The sequence below is a fragment of the Ailuropoda melanoleuca genome, chromosome 13 (assembly GCF_002007445.2).
Source record: "Ailuropoda melanoleuca isolate Jingjing chromosome 13, ASM200744v2, whole genome shotgun sequence".
NCBI classification, from domain to species: Eukaryota; Metazoa; Chordata; class Mammalia; order Carnivora; family Ursidae; genus Ailuropoda; species Ailuropoda melanoleuca.
In genome coordinates, this window is record NC_048230.1 from 21668942 (window position 1) to 21691452 (window position 22511).

Consider the following 22511-nt stretch of genomic DNA (forward strand, 5'->3'; position numbering starts at 1 on the left):
GTCACGCATCAAGCTCAAAGTCCAGGATCTCTGAGCAACACAAGGGTCTGATGGTTGCTGGTCTGTCAGTGAGGAGATGGTGCGCAGTCGTCTCTGCACTGGCTCCAGATGTTGCTTTTCTCCATCCAGAGACTTGGGAAGAAAATGGACACATGATCACTGCCCCCGCATACAAAACGCGGTCATGACTATCAGCAGCATAATAAAAATACTCCCATTTGTAAGGGGGAAGAATAGGAGATATGTAGCAAATTTTGAAATCTCTGAGCAGTCATTGAGCGGGCCTCCTCGGGGTTGGGGAATGTTCTGGAATAGACCCTGATTTGGCTCATTAGGGGTAGCTCGTCTGTCTGTGTTTTCTTTGCTCCCTAGCTTCATCCTCTTGGTTCCTCCTTTTCTTTTTTTTTTCCTGTTATCTTTGGTTGTATGTGAAATGGACAGTGAAGACTCTGCCCCCTTAGGGGAATGGACAGCGGGCAGCTTTCTTATCCTGCCTCCTGCCATAGGTGCTTGAGAACCCACAGACCATTGTAAGTGTTGACAGTCACTGTCTCTTTAACCCAGCCTGGAAGTTCTTCTGGCAGTATAACTCTCAAAAACTTAATCGACTTTTGATAGAGTAGTTTCCCGTCAGCTTCATGGGCCTTCGCTGCAGCCACAGTTCTTTCCTAATCACACGTGAATTTGCTACACAGCTCTGTCTTAGTACTTCTTCCTTGACTTAGTTTTGAGTACGGGTATTTCTGCTGTAATGCCATATATACCTTCCTGGATGCTGCAAAGTCATACTTTAAAATCAATGGGGCTTATGAAAAAATCAGGTTGGGGCAGAGCCCTCAAAATCTGGGAAACACTGCGACCAGTATGCTAATAGAAACAACAATAATATAATAAATGTATTACAATAAATATATTAAATAGAATTATAAATATACTAAATCTCCATTGCCATATGCACCCAGCATCCATCGGTTGAACCTTTCCAGACTTAATCCCCTGGGGGTGGTTTCCTCCTCTGAGATTGGGTGGGGTCTTGAAGACATTCGCTTACAATAGAGACCGATTTCATTATAATTAAAAATTTGATGTATGAGATGTGTAGGTTTTGGCGATCGAAAACTTTTAAACACAGGAAGGGAAACATATGCCCTCAAGTTCACCAGATACAAAGTGGAAAGTTTAGTGGTTCGTGAAGCCGGTGAACGAGCCACTACTTGCATTAAAGGAACACAGGTAGGATGTTCAGCTTCTTTCTTAAGGTCCTCGTTCATCGCTAAGCCTATCTTGTTCCTTGTGAGAAAGCTTTCTCTTGATCCCTTTAAACATCGACTTGCAGGGGAAATCTCGTATTAACCAGCAGGACTTCGGTGTTACACTGACATCATTTCCCTATTTACTAATAGCGTTTGAACTAATTCACGTTAGAGAAACAGGCTTTGTAGCAAAATACACCAGGAAAGTGCTTCAGCGAGAGAACCTCCTCGTGTCTCTCTCAGAAAAGCTATTTTACTGGGCACCGCCTTAATCCATTGGGACGTTGTATCGGTGGGTGTGGGGGGTATGGCTTTGGCGTGATTCTGCCTCAAGACTGAGGTCTAGTCGGCATTTGTAGCTCAAGACCTTCTCTGTTTTTATTAAGCATCTGCTGCTGCTTTTTTTTTTTTAATGACTTTTTATTATATTATGTCAGCCACCATACAGTACATCCCTGGTTTCCAATGTAAAGTTCAATGATTCATTAGTTGCTTAATAACACCCAGTGTACCATGCAATACGTGCCCTCCTTACCACCCATCACCAGTCTATCCCATTCCCCCACCACCCTCCCTTCTGAAGTCCTCGGTTTGTTTCTCAGAGTCCATAGTCTCTCATGCTTCATTCCCCCTTCTGATTCCCCCCCCCTTTCATTATCCCTTTCTTCCCCTACCGATCCTCCTAGTTCTTATGTTCCATAGATGAGAGAAATCATATGATAATTGTCTTTCTCTGCTTGACTTATTTCACTTAGCATTATCTCCTCCAGTGCCGTCCATGTTGCAGCAAATGTTGAGAATTCGTTCTTTCTGATGGCTGAGTAATATTCCATTGTATGTATGGACCAGAGCTTCTTAATCCAGTCATCTGTTGAGGGGCATCTCAGCTCCTTCCACGATTTAGCTATTGTGGACAATAAGCATCTGCTTCTTCTAACCCTACATATTGCTGACTTTCTGAACTCCTTTCATCCCGACTGTAAACCCGTCGGTTCTTTTCTGAATTCATCCTCTGCCTGTAATGATTTGTCAGGTAGAGCCAACGGTAGCCAACACTGTCTTCGCCGTCCATTTTCCTGTGGGAGCTGTGAGTCCTCGATCTTCTGAGACAGGTGATCGTCTCACTGAGAATTCACCACTGCTGTCCCGTTAGCCTCCTGTACCTGTTGCCTTGCCCATTTTCACCAGCTCCTAAGCTTTTGCCACATATTTGCGTTCTCTGGATGAGACAGCACCCCACTTCCGGATCCCAGCTGTGTCAGCTGGGAGAGGCCATGTTCTGCACGACGCTGCAATACTAGCCAACGCAAGATCTCTGAGGTTTTAGAAACACAGTCTGTGTAAAATTAAATGAAAAAGAGAAAGAAAATCCACTGTGCCGTGTGTAGCCTGTAGGTCATCGTAGTCACTCCGGGACCCGGGTGGATAGCAGTGACAGCCGTGGTCATCTTGAAGATTGGTGGTCCCTGTGGCGGAGGGAAGAGAGGTCTAGAGGGTCTCGTTGGTTAGAAAATGCCCTGTCCTCCTGCGCACCGCTTCTGCTCATGATGTCCTGCCGTCCAGAAGCAGTCACACGGCCCCACCCAACGGCAGGGGAGGGGGCAGGGCCAGAACACGCAGTCCTGCCACGTGCCCAGAAGGCTGAGAGCCCAGAGGTCTTTGGGAAGAACACATTAATTATGACCACAGAGGATTTCCCCTCAATTATTTTTCTTTGTCTTCCTGCTTTTTGTTTAATTCCTGGCTTTTGCTGGTTAATTGAATTTTACAGTCTCTCCTCCCTTGCTTAATTTGAGATAATTAATGTGAGTAAGTTTAATGGTATTTGTAGTAGTTTAGATTAGTTCCATGGGTCAGAAGTTTTGGCACATGCAAAATAAGGCTAAGTAGAATTAGAAGCCACTGAGATCTTCCTACTTAAAATATGAGATGTGAAATTTTGATATGTGCAAAAAGATATGTGGTTGTAGGGACAACTGAGTTTAAGTTATTTTGGAGTGTCATTTGCCAGAGTAGAAATAGACCATGAGCCGTGGTGTCAGGCAGGTCTTCTGTCATTTAATAGATATGTAATCTTAGACAAACTATTTAGCCTCTTAGAGGCATAATTTGCTCATTTATAAATACAAATAAGTACAAATATATCTACAGATGTCAGGTAAAAAACATGGTGGCATTTATCACCAGGCCTTTCAGAATTCCACTGAGATGAAAGTAAAATTTTTTAATTTTTAATTTTTTAAAGGATTTTATTTATTTGTCAGAGAGAAAGAGCACAAACAGGGGGAGTGGCAAAGCTAGAGGGAGAAGCAGGCTCCCCGCTGAGCAGGAGTCCAATGCGGGGCTTGATCCCAGAACCCTGGGATCAAGACCTGAGCTGAAAGCAGACGTTTAACAACTGAGCCACCCAGTCATTCCTGTTTTTAATTTAAAAATTTTTTAATTTGTTTTTTGGGGGGGGAGAGATGGAGGGAAGGGCAGGGGGAGAGAGAGAGAGAATCTCAAGCAGGCTCCACACACAGCGAGGAGCCTGACACAGGGCTCAATCTCATGACCCTGAGATCATGACCCGAACCAAAACCAGGACTTGGACGCTCACCCGACTAAGCCATGCAGGTGCCCCAAATCCCTTTTTTTTAAAAGAACAAATCCGTAAGGACAAAGAAAACAGAAGATAGTAAGAGAGGAATGACAGTAGTCGTGGACTACATATTAGAGTCATCGTCATGTAAGAATAAATGTTGATGTAACAAAAAGCAGTGATATGACTGTATCGGGAGGATTGGGAGCAATAGGTGGGAAAAAACTATAGTGGCAGACAAGTAGTAACATCTTAAAATGAAAAAAAGTCAAGAAATCGAAATATCATCATGTTTAGCAATATGGAAGGAAATACTGGGGAGGAGGAGCCAAAGGAGTTGAACATTTTCATCTCCGGGCTGCAGGATCAGATAGGATGGAGTCGACAGAGGGCTACTGTTTCTGTGACAGACCTGGCCGTGTGTGTGACTTGGACAGCGATGTGTGCTTTTCTTTTCTTTGTGATTACTTCGATTAAAAATCGAAAATGAGTTTGAAAAGCATCCCCCAAGTCTTGTGGTGGCTGTTAAATAGGAATAAGGCGAGGCACGTCTGCCTGCTGGTGCACATGGCAGGCCCTCCGTGAACGCATTTCCGCCCTTGTGTCGGCGGGACAGGGTATGTGCTTTTGGCGATAGTCACGACTCAGGGGCGAGGCGGTTGACTGAACAGCAGTGTGAGTTATGTCAAAGCAACGTAGGCGCCCTTCTCGTTTTTTTTTTTTTTAAATACACTTTTTTTAAAGATTTTATTTATTTGACAGAGACAGAGACAGCCAGCGAGAGAGGGAACACAAGCAGGGGGAGTGGGAGAGGAAGAAGCAGGCTCATAGCAGAGGAGCCTGATGTGGGGCTCGATCCCATAACGCCGGGATCACGCCCTGAGCCGAAGGCAGACGCCCAACCGCTGTGCCACCCAGGCGCCCCTGTTTTTTGTTTTTTTTTAATGGATGGTTTCATTTTTCTTGGAACCGTATCGACCTGATGGTTACTGTTTCTTAGAATTTATTAGACTTCTGTGCAACTGACACATGAAAAAATTTGCCGGCTATTGAGTGGATCTAGTGAGCTACCCATGGAACAAACTTAAAAACACTTAGCAACTTTGAAATTACGCTGATGAACCTGAAACCAGTAATATCTATAATAATATCTCTGCCGAGATTATGCATCATTTAAGGCCACGGACATTTTCTGTCTCTTCTGTAGTTACACCAGTTAGCTGTTTTAGGGGCGCCTGGGTGGCTGAGGCTGTTTGCCTTCGGCTCAGGGCCTGATCCCAGGGCCCTGGGATCGAGCCCCACATCGGGCTCCCTGCTCTGCCGGGAGCCTGCTTCTTCCCCTTCCACTCCCCCTGCTTGTGTTCCGTCTCTCGCTGGTTGGCTCTCTCTTTGTCAAATAAAATCTTTAAAAAAAAAAAAAAAAAAGCTGTTTTATTTCCCTGGTCCCCAGCCTAGCTCACGGCCCGCTTTGTTCTTTGAGTCCTAACTGTGGTGGATGGTAGTGACTGATGTTGAAAACAAAGCCAGCCAGCATAAAACTCTGGTGCGTTTCACCTAGGACACCTGTTTATATGACAAGACTGTAAACTCCTTGTGGACAGAGACCGTATATTCTGCCGTATCAGTGTGTCCTGTAGCATCTAGCATAACGAATGCCATGTGATAGTACGTGTTCGTTTTGTCATCAGATACGTACTGAACACCTACTAAGCGCTTGGCACTACGCTAAGCTCTAAGGATAGCTCGGTGCACTGGACAGATAGACTCCTGCTTTCTTAGAATTTACATTCTAACAAAATTGTGTTGAATTTAGCAAACCAGTAGCCCACACGGATCCATTTAAGCAGGATAAGGAATCGCCTCTGTAAAGAGTTGAGTCATTTTCAGTTGTGTTGTGTGATGTACGTGCATGCTGTGAGAAGGAAATCGTGGTATCTGACCTTTTCTCTTCTTTGCTTTTCTTTGCAGATAAGATGCTCCAAGTCCATTGCAGCTCTCCTCGAAAGAAAGTCGCTAGCGCTCTGCTCTTGCCGTGATACCAAACCTTCCAACCTCTGCTTTGGTGCTGCCACCCTGGAGGGATTGCACACAGGTTCCAGGAATACTTTTTTTTTTTTTCATTTGAGTGATTTTTTGTGGATGGAAAAAGATTTGAGTCTTAATAACTACCCTGTTTTAAAGCTGTTTCTCTACAGTCTGAACTGCGTCATAAATCGGGCCACTCACCCATGAGCCACACAGCCAGCTCTCGTCAGGAGCTGGTGGAGAGCTGCGCGGCGCGTGCAGTAGGAATGGCACAGGAAGACAGCCGTCGTGCCCCAGTGCCATCTACCTTTTACCATGGTGCCAACCAAGAACTTGACCTGTCCACCAAAGTGTACAAAAGGGAATCAGGAAGTCCTTATTCTGTGTTAGTGGACACCAAGATGAGCAAGCCCCATCTCCACGAAGCCGAGGAACAGCCGTATTTCAGGGAGCCAAGAGCAGTGTCTGACGTGCGCGCTGTGAAGGAGGACCGGGAGAATTCTGATGACACGGAAGAGGAGGAGGAGGAGGAAGTCTCTTACAAAAGGGAGCAGATCATAGTGGAGGTAAACCTTAATAATCAAACATTAAATGTCTCTAAAGGGGAAAAGGGTGTCTCTTCTCAGTCCAAAGAGACTCCTGTTCTTAAGACAAGCAGTGAGGAGGAGGAGGAGGAGAGTGAGGAAGAGGCCACCGATGACAGCAATGACTATGGAGAGAACGGAAGACAGAAGAAGAAGGAGAAGGCGGCGGAGAAGGCCAGCGTCACACAAAGGAGAACCAGGAGAGCCGGCTCCGTGGCTGCGGCGACCACTTCCCCGACTCCCAGGACTACGAGAGGGCGTAGGAAGAGCGTGGAGCCGCCGAAGCGGAAGAAGAGGGCCGCCAAGGAGCCCAAAGCGCCAGTCCAGAAGGCCAAGTGTGAAGAGAAAGAGACTCTGACCTGTGAGAAGTGCCCCAGGGTGTTTAATACTCGCTGGTACCTGGAGAAGCACATGAACGTTACTCACAGGCGTATGCAGATTTGTGATAAGTGTGGCAAGAAGTTTGTCCTGGAAAGTGAGCTGTCCCTTCACCAGCAAACAGACTGTGAAAAAAATATTCAGGTAGGTTTCATCACCGAGAGGGCAAACTTTCCAGGATAGAACCTGGCTGTTGAGACTCACCTGGTATCTGCCCAAGAGAATAAATACAGTAGAGGCTGAAGGGACAGTTTTCACCGATGTCTCTTTTTAAAAAGCTCCTGCTTTGGTCTTTTCAAAACCCAGGCTTAACATTTTCTTTCAAAAGTATTACATTTACCTGACGCTGGACTAGTGGGAACCCAGGTACACTGGAAGGGGGAATCTGTTGTAGGTGATTGATTGCCCGGGAGGTAAAGTCAACACCGACTTTGTACTGAGATTCACTGTTGTGAGACGTTTAATACGTAATTCATTCTGGCATCTTCTCTGTCAAGGTGGGAGATACTGAGTAAAGGTCAGGAATAGAGAGAGATCCCCTTCTAGGTTTGAAAGGATGCCAGATTCTAGTGCAGCTGATGGGGACAAAAACCGTAATGACTCAGACCGGTGAAAAATGGAAGATCTCCAGGAGTGAGTTTGCTCTTACCAGTGGAGAGATGACAACATTAAATTTATCAAGAGGCTGAGCCCATGGGAATATGCAGACTTTAAACAGAGGCTGAGCTGGTTGAAAATGTTGCCCACCTGGCAGTAGGGTTACTAATGCTATGTGCAGTATTATTAAGGTAACAATGTGGCTTTCAAACCAGGCTGGTGTCTTGAAAGGACTGTATTGTGATAGGTTCAGAGGTGTGCTAATTATGTCGAGTGAATGATCTTATGTTGAGCTGTATTGGTTTGTACATGTGAATGCATATTAATGAATGTTCATAAAAGGTAAGTCTATTACTGTCTCCGTAAGATATGTAAAATGCAAATGCGTTGTGCCGTATTTAAGCCAGACTTCCTTTGAAAAATGCGATTGTTTTGGTTTGCTTGGTTTCTTGGCGTGCGCTGCATCTGGAGTGCGCCTCCTTTTTTCACTTTACCTCTCGCTTTTAATCAACAATTGAGATCACTGCTTTACTTGAAAGAGATTCTTTTAAATATAAATTATGTTTGCCAAAAATCCGCTGCTTTTGTGACTTGGTCTCTGACACGCTTGGCAATGAAAGAAGGCTGAGTCGTGGCGCCCAGACCCTCCGGTAACTACCGCTGCCCTTGCTTGGTTACAGATTGATTGTGACCGGTCAGGCCGAGGGCGCTGTGAGGCGGTGCTGCTCCCTAGGGGTCACCCTTGGCTTCTCCGACCACCGACTCACTGCTGAAAGTTGTATCTTGATGTCCATATAGTTGTGGGGTTTTTTGTTTGGTTGTTTTTTGTTTTGGGGGGGTTTTGGGGTTTTGGTTTTTTTTTTTACTTAAATGTGCTTTGTTAAGTTGCAGAAAGGAAACACTGACTACACCCTCATTCTGTGACTTTCCTCACTGTTGCTCACCGTGCGGCACTTCAGCTTGCATTCAGGTTCTGTGGCTTCTGCTGAAAGAGCTCTCTTTACCTTCCTGAAGAATGCTGCTCTGTCCATACATACAGCTCCTCATGATCCCGGAGAGCCAGTCATGAGTGAAAATTGAAAGCCTGCCCTGCGCAGTGCCTTGTAGGGGCAGGTCTGTCCTCCTCTCAAGCGGGTCCAACCAGAGGCTTTTTTTCCCCCCACTCCTCAGAGTCCTTGTTTCCTGAAGTGACTGTGATGTTCAGAGATTTTTATTTCTAGTGAGTAACTAACTTGTTCCCTTAAATGTCTCTGAGCTGGTGGTTACCTAGAACTTTCTAGTATTGTTTTGCTTTCACCGGAAGCACTTTATTTTGATACATGTTATGCCTGATATTCCAGACTGTTGCTGATTCGTAATACAAGGAATGAGGCACTGTTGCGTGTGTCTCCTGTCGATCTGGGGCTGGCTACCAGGGAGCGGGAGGATGATACTGACAGCTTAGAAGTCACAGGAAATTCTGCCAGAGGGACATGTCTCACAGAGTAAATCAGATATGGGAAAGTATAATAAAATCTCAATAACTGTGTTAACGAAGGCTTCCGATGCATTCTTTAAGGTACAGAAACATTGTTACACTTCTGCAGATCTATAACCGTTAATATGTGTTTTATCTCGTTTTTATTTATGCTCATTTAAAATTAGTTTGTATTCCCTGGTAAACACCTGTGAACTGCTTAGTGACTGTGTGTAGAAGGCAGCTGCTCTTGGTAATCCATTTATTTTTAAAAACTTGGTTCTTCTCCACTGGTACTGTACTAATTTGATAAAAGCAATCAAGTCTCTCATATTAGTGGAACTTTCCATTCCTTTTCGTTTTACTTTTTGCCAGTGTTTTCGTACTCCCAAAGCGTCTCTAAAAGATGCCTCTTGGGAAGTTGAACATACAGATGTTGGTGTTGGCATCTGGACTCCTCGGAGGACTGGCATTTGTTTGGATTCTCGCCTTGTGCCTCGAATCTCAGGCACGCCCGTTTCATCAGCCAGTCGGCAGCTATGCCTTTCTGCAAGCCCCCGTAAATAAAGATTATTTCTATTTATCCTGCTCAGTGTGTTTCCTGTAACAAATCCTTCAAGAAACTCTGGTCCCTTCATGAACACATCAAGATCGTCCATGGGTATGCAGAAAAGAAATTTTCCTGTGAAATCTGTGAGAAGAAATTCTATACTATGGCTCACGTGCGGAAACACATGGTTGGTAAGTTTCTTCTGTGGCTTTTCTCTCACGCCTATAATTTTTCCTTGTTCTTTGGTGTGTTTTATGCTTCGCATGGGGCAGGCTCTGAGGAACGGCCTCCCTTTAATCCGTTCTGACTTGTCGAAGCTACCTGCGACACGTCCCCAGCAAGCGTCACCGACTGACACGGGACAGGTGCCTTTCCAACCTTGTTATTTCGGTTTCTCTTCAGAATGTTGCTATTACGCCTCACAAATTAAAGTGTAGAAAGTCCAAAAGGCACGCGGCCCTGGCAGTAGGACAGGAGGCTTTCCCCGTGTGAGCTTTTCGGTGGGCTTATTCTGAGTGTGGTGCGCTCTGTGTTGCAGCGCACACGAAAGACATGCCCTTTACGTGCGAGACCTGTGGAAAGTCGTTCAAGCGCAGCATGTCCCTCAAGGTGCACTCCTTGCAGCATTCTGGAGAGAAGCCCTTCAGATGCGAGGTAAGGAACGTGCTGCCCCCAGGCCCAGGCCTAGGGGCGAGCTTTTGTAGATGTGGTGAGCAGTGAGAGAGAGACATGCATAGTACAGGCGCGAGGCTGCGTTTCCACGGGCCCTGCAGGCACGCGCTCGGAGCGCCAGATGTCACCTTCACTGCCAGGTAGAGAAAGGTCATCTTTAACACGCTGTTAACCCTCATAGATAAGGTTAAGCCCGGGAATAACACACGGTGGGTTATGTTTCCTCCCTCAGTAATCCAGAGAAGTTGGGTGTAACTTCAGTGCTAATTATGGGAGAAAATTCCCTTTTATGAATAACTGAGTGGCAGGAATATAGCAGAGCCAAATAGTTGACACGGCAGCTTCTATTTTAAGTGTGAAAGAGAAGCCTAATCTCAGAGAGTTTGCAGGGTGGGCTCGAGGAAAGCTGCCGTGCTCGGCATTCAAAACTCTCCACTGTGTCCAATGCAGAACTGTGACGAGAGGTTTCAGTACAAGTACCAGCTGCGCTCCCACATGAGCATCCACATCGGGCACAAACAGTTCATGTGCCAGTGGTGCGGCAAGGATTTCAACATGAAGCAGTACTTCGACGAACACATGAAAACACACACTGGTAAGAATTTCTTGGGGAAAGTACAGCTATGTCTCGGACACTCGTTGACGGTCACCTGTGAGTCTGTCTATGTAAAAACCAAAAGCACGGATTTGCATTCCAAGTGCAAATTCCACTTGCAAGAAACCTGGCATATAAAAATCCAGATTTTTTTAGCCTGAAAAATGGGGCTTTCATCACTCTGTTCATTTAAAAAAAGGATTATCTGTGAGTGCCTTTTCACCGTGGGTCCCTTCAAGACCCTGGCTTGTTTTCTTGGGGCACAGGGTCTCCTGAAATTGTATGCAGTTTGTTTCGTGACTGTGCATTGTACACAATGTATGCGATTTTTTTTTTTTTTTTTTTTAAGGAAAGGCTTCTGGACCTTTCAAAACTGAAGGACACTTCTTTAAATAGAATACCCCCTCGGTGTGCTTAAAGTTTGATCAGATTGGATTTCCCCAGAATTACCGCTTTTCAGAAACAACTCCCATCAGCTGCAGTTAAATCGTATTTTAACTATTTTGTGTTTCTGGGGGGTTTTGCTTCCTAGCATGGAGGTGAATCTCGTAAGCATTTGACTACTGGCTGAAGGAGTAGCGCCCCCTGTAAACACTGCATCATTGTATCGCAGCCTTAACTTGATATTCTGGGGTTAGCTGTCTTTGTACAAACTGAACAGTGTGAACCATTTTTCGGGTTTGTAAATAAAATCTCCTCACAGGATTCTACATCCTGTTAGTCCACGGGGTAACAGAGGTGAGGAAACTGTGCCGTGGCTGGATCGCTTTAGCTCCCATTCTCCTGTTGAAGTTCAGAGAAAAATGCCTGCCTGGTGGGCTTCTTTCCCTTTCAGAGCAGAGCACCCTCCGATGTTAAGGATGAGTCTAGATGAAGGGTCATGAGAGGAGTTTAATTAAGTAAATTCCACCTTAAAGGGTAATGAGAACTTTGAGACCTGAGTGGATAGACAGCAGGACATAGCAGAGTAATTAACAAATTCTCCTCTTTTAATTTGGTGACTCTTGGATGGGCTCTTAGTTCTGAGTCGCTTTTAGGATTCAGTTTTTTGTTGTAAAGCAGGATGCCATGGAACTAGATAGAAAATAAGCTTTTTTGAAGGCAGAAGTTGTGTCACTTTGATACACAATGCTTGGGACGTGGTGGGTGCCCCAGAGCTGGTGGCCGCATCACTTGTTGGAAGGAACCCACAGCCAGCGACACCTCTGTCCCCACGCTGCCCTCCTCCTCTCTGCGCGTCTCCTAGGCGTCTTTCTCCCGGTTCCCTCTTCTCTCCTCCTCCTGCCTTTCTTTCTCTTTCTCCCTTCCCCTTTGTCCTTCTTTCTTTAGACCCTGAAATGTCCATAATATAAACCAGAGTATATGTTTTATGATTAACATATTTGTTGAATAAAATTTTATGTTAAATATTCTTCTTTAACCAAATAGGCAAGCTTAACATTGCCTGTTTCTTCCAAAGAAATACAGCCACCTAATATCCTTCTCATTGAAAGAGTGGTATATACTTACTAAAAAGAATATTAGAAAATGTGAAAGTTAAAAACAAAAATCATCACTGAAATATCATTACTGTTAACATTTTGGCAAACATTTTTTTAAAAAATTCTTTAGTTTCTTGATACACATGTAGATAGATACTATACATAAGTGTTTATGTATTTATGTATATAGACATAAAACAAAAACTGGGTCTTTATTGTAGTTGATTTTTCCTTTTTACTGTATTATGTCATTAACAGCAATATAATTTTAATGGTTGTATAATATTCCTTCTGGTAAATTTGCTGTAATAATAGCCATTGTTTATTACGCACATATATGCCAGGCACTATCTAAAGTGCTTTACGTACATTACCTCACATAATCAGTGTAACTTTTACGGTAGTCCTATAAAGTAAAGAATGCCGTTTCCATTTTATTTAGCCAACTGGACATTTATTTAAACTGCTGGACATTTAGATGATTTCTGTTTCCAGTTTTTCTGCTGTTATAAATAATACTGTGTTATTGGGGCACCTGGGTGGCACAGCTGTTAAGCGTCTGCCTTCGGCTCAGGGCATGATCCCAGCGTTATGGGATCGAGCCCCACATCAGGCTCCTCTGCTGTGAGCCTGCTTCTTNTTCTTCCTCTCCCACTCCCCCTGCTTGTGTTCCCTCTCTCGCTGGCTGTCTCTATCTCTGTCGAATAAATAAATAAAATCTTTAAAAATATAAAGAAAGAAAGAAAGAAAGAAAGAAAGAAAGAAAGAAAGAAAGAAAACTGTGTTATAAATAACACATCCATGATTATTTGCTTAGGATAAATTCCCGGAAACGGGATTATTAGGGCAAAGAGACAGGCATAGTGTTAAGACCTGGTGGTACGTATTCCAAAACAACCATCCACATATGCTCTTACCGGCTGCCTATGAAGGCGCCCATCTCCCCAACGTTTTCCAGTGCTAAATAAAACCCTTGCTGATTTGATGGGTGGAAAATGGTTTCTGACTGTATTAATTTGCATTTAACTCATTGCTAAGTGAGCTTGGACATTTCCTCATGTGCTTGGTGAGTGTGAGTATATTTTCCTTCCTGAATTGCTTGTGCCTTTTTTGTATTTATCTTGCCATTGCAGTGTTTGACTTCTTTTTATTGTTTCTAATAGCTCTTTATACATATTTACATATACTGGACCTCATTTCACACCAGTATTAAAGTACTTTCCCCTGGTTTGTCATCTGCCTTTTAATATTGCTCGTAATACTCAAATTGGGAAAGTGGCCGGCCAGTGGGGTTGGGCACACCTGGCTCTGCCGTTCGCTACAGGCTCGCGGGTCTCTGGTTTTTGGTGTTAAATAAGGGACCTGGGAAAATACAAAGAGAAGGATTAGCATTGAAGAAGAAAAGAAAGAGCTCTTTTGAGGCTGGGCGTAACCACATTTAGAGTATGTTTTGTTGGGGATTAAGCCATTGCAGGAACTGCCCTTGATTGGGCTGTTTCTTTGCAGTTAAAGAGAAGTGAGGCAGACCCTGTCTAGGGAGGCCACCCAGCCCTCAGGCGGGGTTTCCTAGGACCTTGGGGACGTGGGGTGAGTTCAACATAGAATAATTGCTGATTCTCCTTGTACCGTGTACGGCGCTGAGTGCCTGGCCACACAAGGATGAATTCAGACCTGGTTTTTGCCCTCAAGGAGCTTACAGTCCAGGGACAGGGCTGGTGGTGGTAATAATCGTAATCGTGATCATAGAAGCACTACAATGCATTGTCTGCCATGTGCCAGATACTGTTCTAAGCGCTTTCCTTGTATTTCCAATTTATCACAATCACCTATTATTATCTTCATTTATTAAATGAGGAAACCGAGGCTCGGAGAGTAAATCACTTGTCCAAGGCAGTCTGATTCCAGAACCACATATTTTAATGATTCTGATATAATTTAATGTAGCGAGTCATAAAATGGAGGGATGTGCAGGACACCATAAGGGCAAACCGCACCATTCCAGAGTCTGGTTCTCAGCTTCCAGAATGAGTCCGTGCACTCAAGCAGATCAAGATCAGAGGGATTGATAATGCGTTAAATAGCCTTAATGACATATAGATAAAATTGCTGATTTATTTACGTGAAAAGGCTGAGCGGCAGATGGTTCAGAACTCTTATTTCTTTGGTCAACATGTTCTTTGCCTAAATAAAAATCTATATTAGAAGCTAAATTATCATCAGAAGATTGGTAGGGACAGGGCATTACAGCAGAGGAAGGTAGTCGAGTGATCTTAATGGTGAGTACCCTGCATGCAGAAGTCCAAGAAGCCATCTCTTGTAAGACACACTTAATTTGTACACTGCTAAGGAAACGCTGCAAATGAAAATGGCAGGCCCCTGAGTGTAAGGTATCGATCTGTTTCAGGGATGGCAGTATGCCACGGAACGCATGTCTGAGAATTAACAAATACTTAAATATAAACATTAACCAAGAACCTACTCAACTGGGCTACTGTAGGGAACGGGATTGAAAGGTCCCCAGGTTCACAGGGCTTGCAGCATAGAGCTGGCTGGGTAGACACGCAGGGTTCACTAAAGAGCGCACAGCAAGTGCATGGAACTAAACGAAATTGGCTAGAGTTTGGTGGATGGGGGCGGCCAGGCAGGAAGTCTGATGAGACATGAGACTGGAGAGCAGTAAGCAGGTGCCACGTCACCAAAAAAAACCCATAAGCCATGTAAAAAGTTTGCACTTTATTCTAAGGACAGTGGGATGAGCAGATTGCGACACGAGTCTGAAAGTTCACCCTGGCTACGGGTTAGAAAACGGGAAGGTAGGGAGCAAGAAAAGAGATGACGAAACCAGTCAGATGGATGTCACAGGAATGGAGGCGAGTGAGGGTGGTGATAGGGACTGTGGTGATGGCAGTGGGTGAGATGAAAGTGGTACACAAGATAGGGCTAGATGAGTATGGGGACTGATTGGATAAAGGTGGTGCAGAAGGGAAGGATCAAGGGATAATCCCAGATTTGGGTCTTGAATGCCATTTGTCAAGATAGAGAAGGGTAGAGGGCTGACCAGGTTTGCTAAGTGGGATAATGAATTTAATGTTGCACTAGTTAGTTTTGAGACCCTACGGGACAGTCAAGTGGAAATAGCCAGTAGGCAGTTTGCAGACTGGGTTTAAAGTTAAAGACTTGAGAGAGACCTCGGCTGCATGTGTAGACATACAGATTTCTGGTTGCTGCTCAAGGCAGCTCATACGAAGCCGACCGGAAGCCAGATCGCTTTCTCCTCTGAACAGTGCAAAGAACAGCTAGGTGGCCAGCCAAATTCTTGTTCTTTTCTGTCTCGCTGTAGACTTCTGCCTTCGTGTGTCAGTCTTTCTTCAGACTCATTACAGTACTGCTTCTTAAAATCAGCTTCGCTTTTTATGTAGCAGCGAGGTCACGTCCTTAAGTGTATTGATGTTGACATAGACACTTTTCCAGTTACCTCGCTGGACTTAGCTTTAGTGTATCTTCCAGCCACCCGGTTACCAGCTCTCCCTTAAAGTGGGACACTGTGCAGGTGGTTGATTGCAAATGTTACATTTTTAGTTTTCCTCATTTCAGCCTCGTTGGAATCTTACCTCGAGGTCTCACGGAGACCTTAACATCACTCGTTAGTACAATCAGGAGATGGGGCCTGATGAGTAGGGAGACTTAGAGGTAAGTGGGATTGTAGGCTTATGTCTGGAACAACTAATGTGGAAAATTTGGTAGGACTTCAAGAAATGAATAAAAGAGTACTAAGCAATAAAAAGGACCCACTTTTAATTTGAATCCATGGATTTGTGGTAGGTGGGTTCTAATAGTTTTTGGCCTTTCTGTGGCAAATCATTATAGCCGAGAAGACTGCAAACGGGCGATGGTTAGAGAGATCCTGGATTTGATCCCGGTTGGAACACGCAGCAGAAAGTTAGTGTCTGTATATTTCAGTGAGCTTATGATGAATCCGTGCTGTTTGTGGACACAGGGTCTAGTGTGCCTAAGAAGTGATTAGTGAATCAAGTGAGCCCGTGCTCTGATTAGACTAATAATTCAGAGAGTGAGTCCTTTGGCTCTGTTTCCCTATAGCTGTTGGGAGTAAAGAGTGCTAACTCTGGCGAGCCCAGGGGGGGATTGAGAGGTTGTCAGACAGGTGTGCTTTTAAAACCTTGTATTATACTAGTAAATCGTGTTTATGTGAGAGAAACAGGAAGTGCGTGTAAGCACAAAAAATAAAACATCACTCATCATCCCATTACCTAGAGAGAATCACCGACATTTGTTGTGGTTCTTTCCATATTTTTTCTATACCTGTTTCTAACCAAAAGTGGATAATACCATGTGTACATTTTCATAACTTGCTCAATTTACTTCGTAGACTATAAGCTTAATAGATTATGTATTTTCCTGTTAGTAATTCTATTTCTGTACTTTCATAATACTGTTTTTAATGGCGCTTTCCATCAGATGGGTATGCCATATTGATTTAATCAGTTCTGTTTAACAGAGATTTGAAGTTTTTAAGGTAATTGGAAGAAACGGGTTAAAAAGATGGAAAAACAAGGTGGGCTCTGAGGTTATCTAGAAAGTTGAATATGAATCACAGTGAAGAGCCTAGCCGTGGCAGCGACTGAATAATGAAAAGCTGAGAGAGAAGGATGTCAGGAACTAGTACTGGTGATTACAGCCGAGACCGTTCCCTCCTGACTGCACAGTCCAGTCTCTTGAGGAAGCGAGGACAATTCCGGCATTCACAGAAGGAGGGCAGTGGGAGCTGCCAGTTTCCAAAGGCAGAGAGAAGAAATAAGAACTGCGCTATGGTGAAGAGGTGTTCTCTGCTCGTGTACGAAGGGGTCCCAGACTGGAGAACAGGAGGGACGTGATTTTCCCTCGTTTGTGCGGGGATGCACAAAGCGTCAAGGTGTGCAGTGCCATGTTTTGTGTGTCAAAAGCATGCTGTGGATGGAACCAGACTGCAGTATGAAATCCTGGCTCCCCTCTAGCTGTAGAACTCTGGGCAAACTCCTTAGTTTCCCTATCAGTAAAATAGGAATGGTAACAGCTGCCTCATACGGGCTGTCGCCGTGAGGATCACCAGAGCTCATAGGTGTAAAGTGGCTGGAACGGTACCAGGCACGCAGGAAGCCTCCGTACACCAGAGCTATCATATATGCAGAGTAGAGTGAGGACACTGTCAGAACAAAAGGGAGCCGTAACTGCGGTGAGAACAGCCTCTCGCAGCGGGAGTTCCAGGAAAGGTCCAAGCTTCGTCCACTGAGCACTGACGAAGGAATTCATCAGTACAAGCCTGTGGTCCGTGAAGCACGTGCACACAGGTGTCACCGTAGCATTCCGTATGAAGTGGTGAATGGACATAGATGTTCAGAAACCGTTTCGTTTCCCCCTGTGGCCCGGGTAGAAAAGCAGACTGCATGGAACTGTGCCATGGTCCAAAGGAAACTTAGGAACCCTAAAAATTAACCCCTTATTTCCTCCCTCAGTGCCTTTAGAATTATGGAATTTTGTTTCCTTTTTTTTTTAAAGATTTTATTTATTTATTTGACAGAGGTACAGACAGCCAGCGAGAGAGGGAACACAAGCAGGGGGAGTGGGAGAGGAAGAAGCAGGCTTATAGCGGAAGAGCCTGATGTGGGGCTCGATCCCACAACACCGGGATCACGCCCTGAGCTGAAGGCAGACGCTCAACCGCTGTGCTACTCAGGCACCCCTTGTTTCCTTTTTGATTCATGGGCCCCACGCTTCCCAACCAGGGCCAGGAGCCCCCCTCCCACCCCTCCCCACACCCTTGGACATTTGGGAGTGGTGTGAGGACAGTCGGGGTTGGCAGAGTCTCTTGGGGGCAGTTAGGAGACTGGCCCCAGGAACGCCGTGTGCTGCTCAGGTGTGCCAGGTAGTCCCACAGACCCAAGACATCATCTGTAGGAACGGCCGGAACTCCCCCACCGGGAGCTGCTGCGGCGGGAGAGTCCTGGTGGCGGACGAGCCATCTAGCATTTCCAAGTCCAGCACCAAAAAGTACGCCACATGCTAGGGATTATGTGTGAGGAGACACGAAGAGACTTCTTTGCTCCACGGGACATGTCTAGCAGTCTTCCTTTTGTTTGGAATTCAGAAATGGCTAACAGACGAGCTTGGCCCAAATTCAAGACGCAGAGATAACATGTCCACGGTCCTAGCTGCCTTGACCATGGGAGAACGATGGGAACGGTTCTTCACGTACATGTGAAGGATTGCTACTGTAGGGGGCCTCTTTTTTTTTTTTTTTTTTTTTTTTAGACCATGCCCAGATGGTAGGTTGTGTGTAAGTTTCACTCCTGTCTGCTCTTACTTGTGAATTCCCAACTTTGGGAGACTCTTTCATGGCACTTAGACTATAACATGCCTTGAAGGGAGAGGAGCGCTAATCTCCTGGTTAAAGATGAGGGATGGCGGGAGCACATAATTACCGCCTAGTATGTTAATCATGTTTTTGTGTCTGTGTTCGTCTCAGGAGAGAAACCCTTTATCTGTGAAATCTGTGGCAAAAGCTTCACCAGCCGCCCCAACATGAAGAGGCACCGCAGAACTCACACAGGCGAGAAGCCCTATCCGTGTGACGTGTGCGGCCAGCGGTTCCGCTTCTCCAACATGCTTAAGGCCCACAAGGAGAAATGCTTCCGGGTGACCAGCCCCGTGAACGTGCCGCCTGCTGTCCAGATCCCACTGACCACTTCCCCGGCCACCCCAGTTCCTTCTGTGGTGAACACACCCGCCACCCCCACCCCTCCGATCAGTATGAATCCTGTGAGCGCTCTCCCCCCCCGGCCCATCCCCCACCCCTTCTCACACCTCCACATCCACCCGCACCCTCACCACCCGCACCACCTTCCCATCCCTCCGGTCCCGCACCTGCCCCCACCTCCCGCTCTCTTCAAGAGCGAGCCTTTAAATCACAGAGGCCAGGGCGAGGACAACTTTCTGCGGCACCTGGCCGAGAAGAACAGTTCCGCACAGCATCATTAACGTCCGCCTCCTCACGTGTGTTCTCCCCGAGTCGTGTGCCCGCGTGTGCGTGTGCAGAGAGGGAGCTGGTGAGCACTTCTGTCGCCGCCAGACTCCCCTCAGCCTCCACCGAGAGCTTTGTCATCGTCTTGGTGAATCGGCACGTCCGAGGGAATGAACGCGAAGACTACCTTGAGCTCACGGAGGGAACTGTCATCTAAACCAGGGGAACCACCGAACTCAAGCCCGTCTTGCTCGCATTTTCTGGTGACTTTTATAAATTTCAAATACTCAGACTTGTGGAATTTTATAATTTCATATCAGCTCATGAGGTATGCTTGCTTTTATATCCCGGACTTCTCCTCAAAGAGGGGACAGGCCTGGTTTCCTTTGTACTAATCGGGAAGGCTGTGAGATTAATCCAGAGCATTAATTGTATCACTGTGTATCGTAACAAATTCTTTTCAGCTTTTGGGGCTGGCTTCGGAATGGAGCCGGCCGTGTTTCCCAGTATATCCAGCATTATAGAGAAAGACGGGAAGTGTCTTCTTTGTGTAGCTCTCCTAACGCACTCTTTATTTTACTACAGAAATTATTTTAGAGTTTTTGTATAGACTTCTTTAGTGGTCTGTTTCTAAAATGAAATGTATTTCAATAAGCGGTGTAATTTTTTCAGTGTAGCTGGGCCTATGTTGTAAAATAGAAAAAAAAATTTTTATAATCATCAAAATGTGATTCTTAAAGATGCATATAACTTCTATAGTTCAAAGTTATTCTTACATCCGTACAACTCAAAGGTGCTGCAGAGAGACCAGCTGTAGGTGCGAGGGTCTCCAGACACCAGGTCACTGCACGATGAGGTGTCACTTTCCGAACTTGGCGTTAAGTCCTTGCTAGGTTTTCAGATCTCTGCGTCACATTCAAGTGTCTGTGTGTTAGGCTCGTCGACATGCTCCTGTCCTCCACGTTTCACTTGGTGGGGTCACCGCGTTCCATGGAACAAAGATTTGCAGGGAGCTGGACCTTTTCCAGGGGGGGTCACCTCAAGCTTGTGGGTTTTAAAACTCTGAGTCAAGCTGCTTGCCGTCAGGAGGAAGAAGTGGTGGAGGTTTCGTGTCCTCGGTCATGTCTGTGTCTCCCTGTCCCCAGAGCTTGCTCGTGTCCCACCTGTGGTGACGACAGATGGAAGTGTCACGACACGCTGCTGGTTTTGAGGTTGCTGCGTTTCTCTAGAGTTGTTGTGACAAGGTAAAATAGTACACTAAGACCACAAACACGGTGTCCTGACAGTAGCTGAGAAGTTGGGAGGAGAACTAATGGACTCTGGGCTTTCAGATGTCTGTTCATCTGTGGATATAGCCACAGCTTGGAGCCCTTCTGTCACAGGGTCAGTTGTAGCAAGGGAAAGAAAATGCCTACGTTGGGCTACCCTGTTCTCTGCAGATAATTATGGGACAGCAGTGTTCACAGGTGGGGAGAGCAGCGTCTCTAACACCCTTAAGACAGGCTCCTTTTTCAGGTTTGGGAAGCTTCAGAGAAGCACGGTCAATCAGGAGCTTCTATGGGGAAGGCGGAAGAGAAGGGCTCACTTTTTGCTCGTATTTAACTGATCAGATTTCTCCAGACTCAGTATAGCTAAAAACCGTGGTGTTGGTTTTTGTTTTTTATCTCAGAGAACAGAGTTCCAAAACTAGGTCTGCTCTCTCTCTCTCTCCCTCTGTGTTTTAATCTGGACATGTCTTCATTTGTGTTTCCTCAGGCTCCTAGATCATTGCCTAAATCAGAACCCTGGCTTTTATTTATTTTTAATATTAAATGTGCAGATATGTTTCAAGCACTTTTCTGGCTGATTAGCTCTGTGGTAGGAAAAAATGGAACTCTCAAGTGAGGTCAAGTCCCTATTTTGTAAATACCACGTTCACTACTAGCTTTTTGGTTTAAAATTTCCTCACTTTTTCCTTCTGGTTATTGCCTTTCCTCTTCTATGATGAGCATAGGAAAATTTTGGAATGAGGCCGAAAAGTATCCCAGGACCTACTTTTCTTCCTGTTTGTGGATGTCATTTTTAAAGAATGTTATTTTAAGTCTTTGTATACAGTTTCTGGACACCCAGGTACCCAAACCAATAAGGAAAGTTAACTTCTTGTTTGTGACCGTTATTTCTTTAGTGGCTGCCTCCCCTTACCCCACAAGCTCCTCCCATTCCACGACAAGTTTGTGGGCGGGTCTACACCTTCATGTAGACATGTCATTACTTAATGGCCAAGCCTGTAATACTAAGATGGTTTTTTTTTAAAGATGTAAATTGCAACTTAATTGGTTTTAGTACCTTATTTTATTCTACATAAACTTACCGTATTGGGCAGCAATTCTGAATTCTAGACTTGAGACCGTTAAATCAACCATTTTATGAAGTGTACTATAATTATACACTGGAAAATTCAGGTAGTCATATTTGATTTTTTCATCCAAGTGATTATAGCCATAAAAAAATGCCTACTACATAGGAAAACCAGTATTAAGCAAATAATCACCACCACCCTTAACAGAAGCAAAAAAAAAAAAAGATTTTTTTTTTTTTTAATAAGCATTGTCACATAATACAGTTCACAGTGAAATGTATTATGGAACAATCTAGAAACTTCTAATTTTTTTCCCTAGATAAGTATACCTTCCCTGACTTGGGAATTGTGGTCTTCAGGAACACTGCTCAGAACATAATGGCTCCTCGTCAGTGTCCTATCACATATATATAATGAAATGCATTAAGAATGTTCACAGCATCCGTGCTTCTGAGTACAAGAACTGCAGGATTAAGCCTTAAACATAATTGTGCATCAGGTTTAACGTGCTTAAGACTCAGACTCAGGGTTGGAAATTTGACTGGGGTCCTTCACTAAGATGCAAGTTGTGTTCTGTGGTGTGTTCCCTCCGACATAGGGCACAGCGCCCTGTGACTTCAGAACTTCATGCCTGCTTGCTGTCTGTCTATGAAAAAAAGAACCATGGAGGAGTTTGAGTTCTCAGCCCTTATCTGTCCGTCTCTTAAAGACAAGAGAGGCCACATTTCAGCATTATATAGATACCCAGTTGAGGCTGTTTCTCATTACTTAATTTTACTGTCTTCAAAGGCTTATATCGTTGATAGGGTTAAGACTTACTCGAGGAAAATTCCCAAGGACTTTCTTGAGTTGATGTTGCTTTTTTTTTTTTTCCTTTTTCTATTCTTTTTTCTCATAGATTTATCATTCAAATATAAACTCTTCCTCAGCCTTAACAAAAGGCTGCTTGCTGCTTTCTCAAACTGAGTCAGGTAGGCTCATTCTGA

General features: G+C 44.9%; 1 protein-coding gene across 8 annotated transcripts in view; it reads left to right on the top strand.

Annotated features, from left to right (window-relative positions):
• The window catches only part of ZNF652 (zinc finger protein 652), a 56120-nt gene extending 34277 nt beyond the window's left edge, over positions 1 to 21843 (top strand). For 5 of the 8 annotated variants that reach the window (XM_034641665.1, XM_034641663.1, XM_034641662.1 and 2 more), the window contains 5 exons: positions 5803 to 6965; positions 9468 to 9615; positions 9963 to 10078; positions 10547 to 10691; positions 18693 to 21843. In XM_034641665.1, the coding sequence (XP_034497556.1) occupies positions 6063 to 6965; positions 9468 to 9615; positions 9963 to 10078; positions 10547 to 10691; positions 18693 to 19204 (1824 nt within the window). In that variant the 5' untranslated portion in view covers positions 5803 to 6062 and the 3' untranslated portion in view covers positions 19205 to 21843. The remainder of the gene's footprint in view (positions 1 to 5802; positions 6966 to 9467; positions 9616 to 9962; positions 10079 to 10546; positions 10692 to 18692) is intronic. The other 3 variants (XM_034641661.1, XM_019804342.2, XM_034641666.1) reach the window with 2 other exon arrangements.
• Positions 21844 to 22511: the final 668 nt, after the last annotated feature.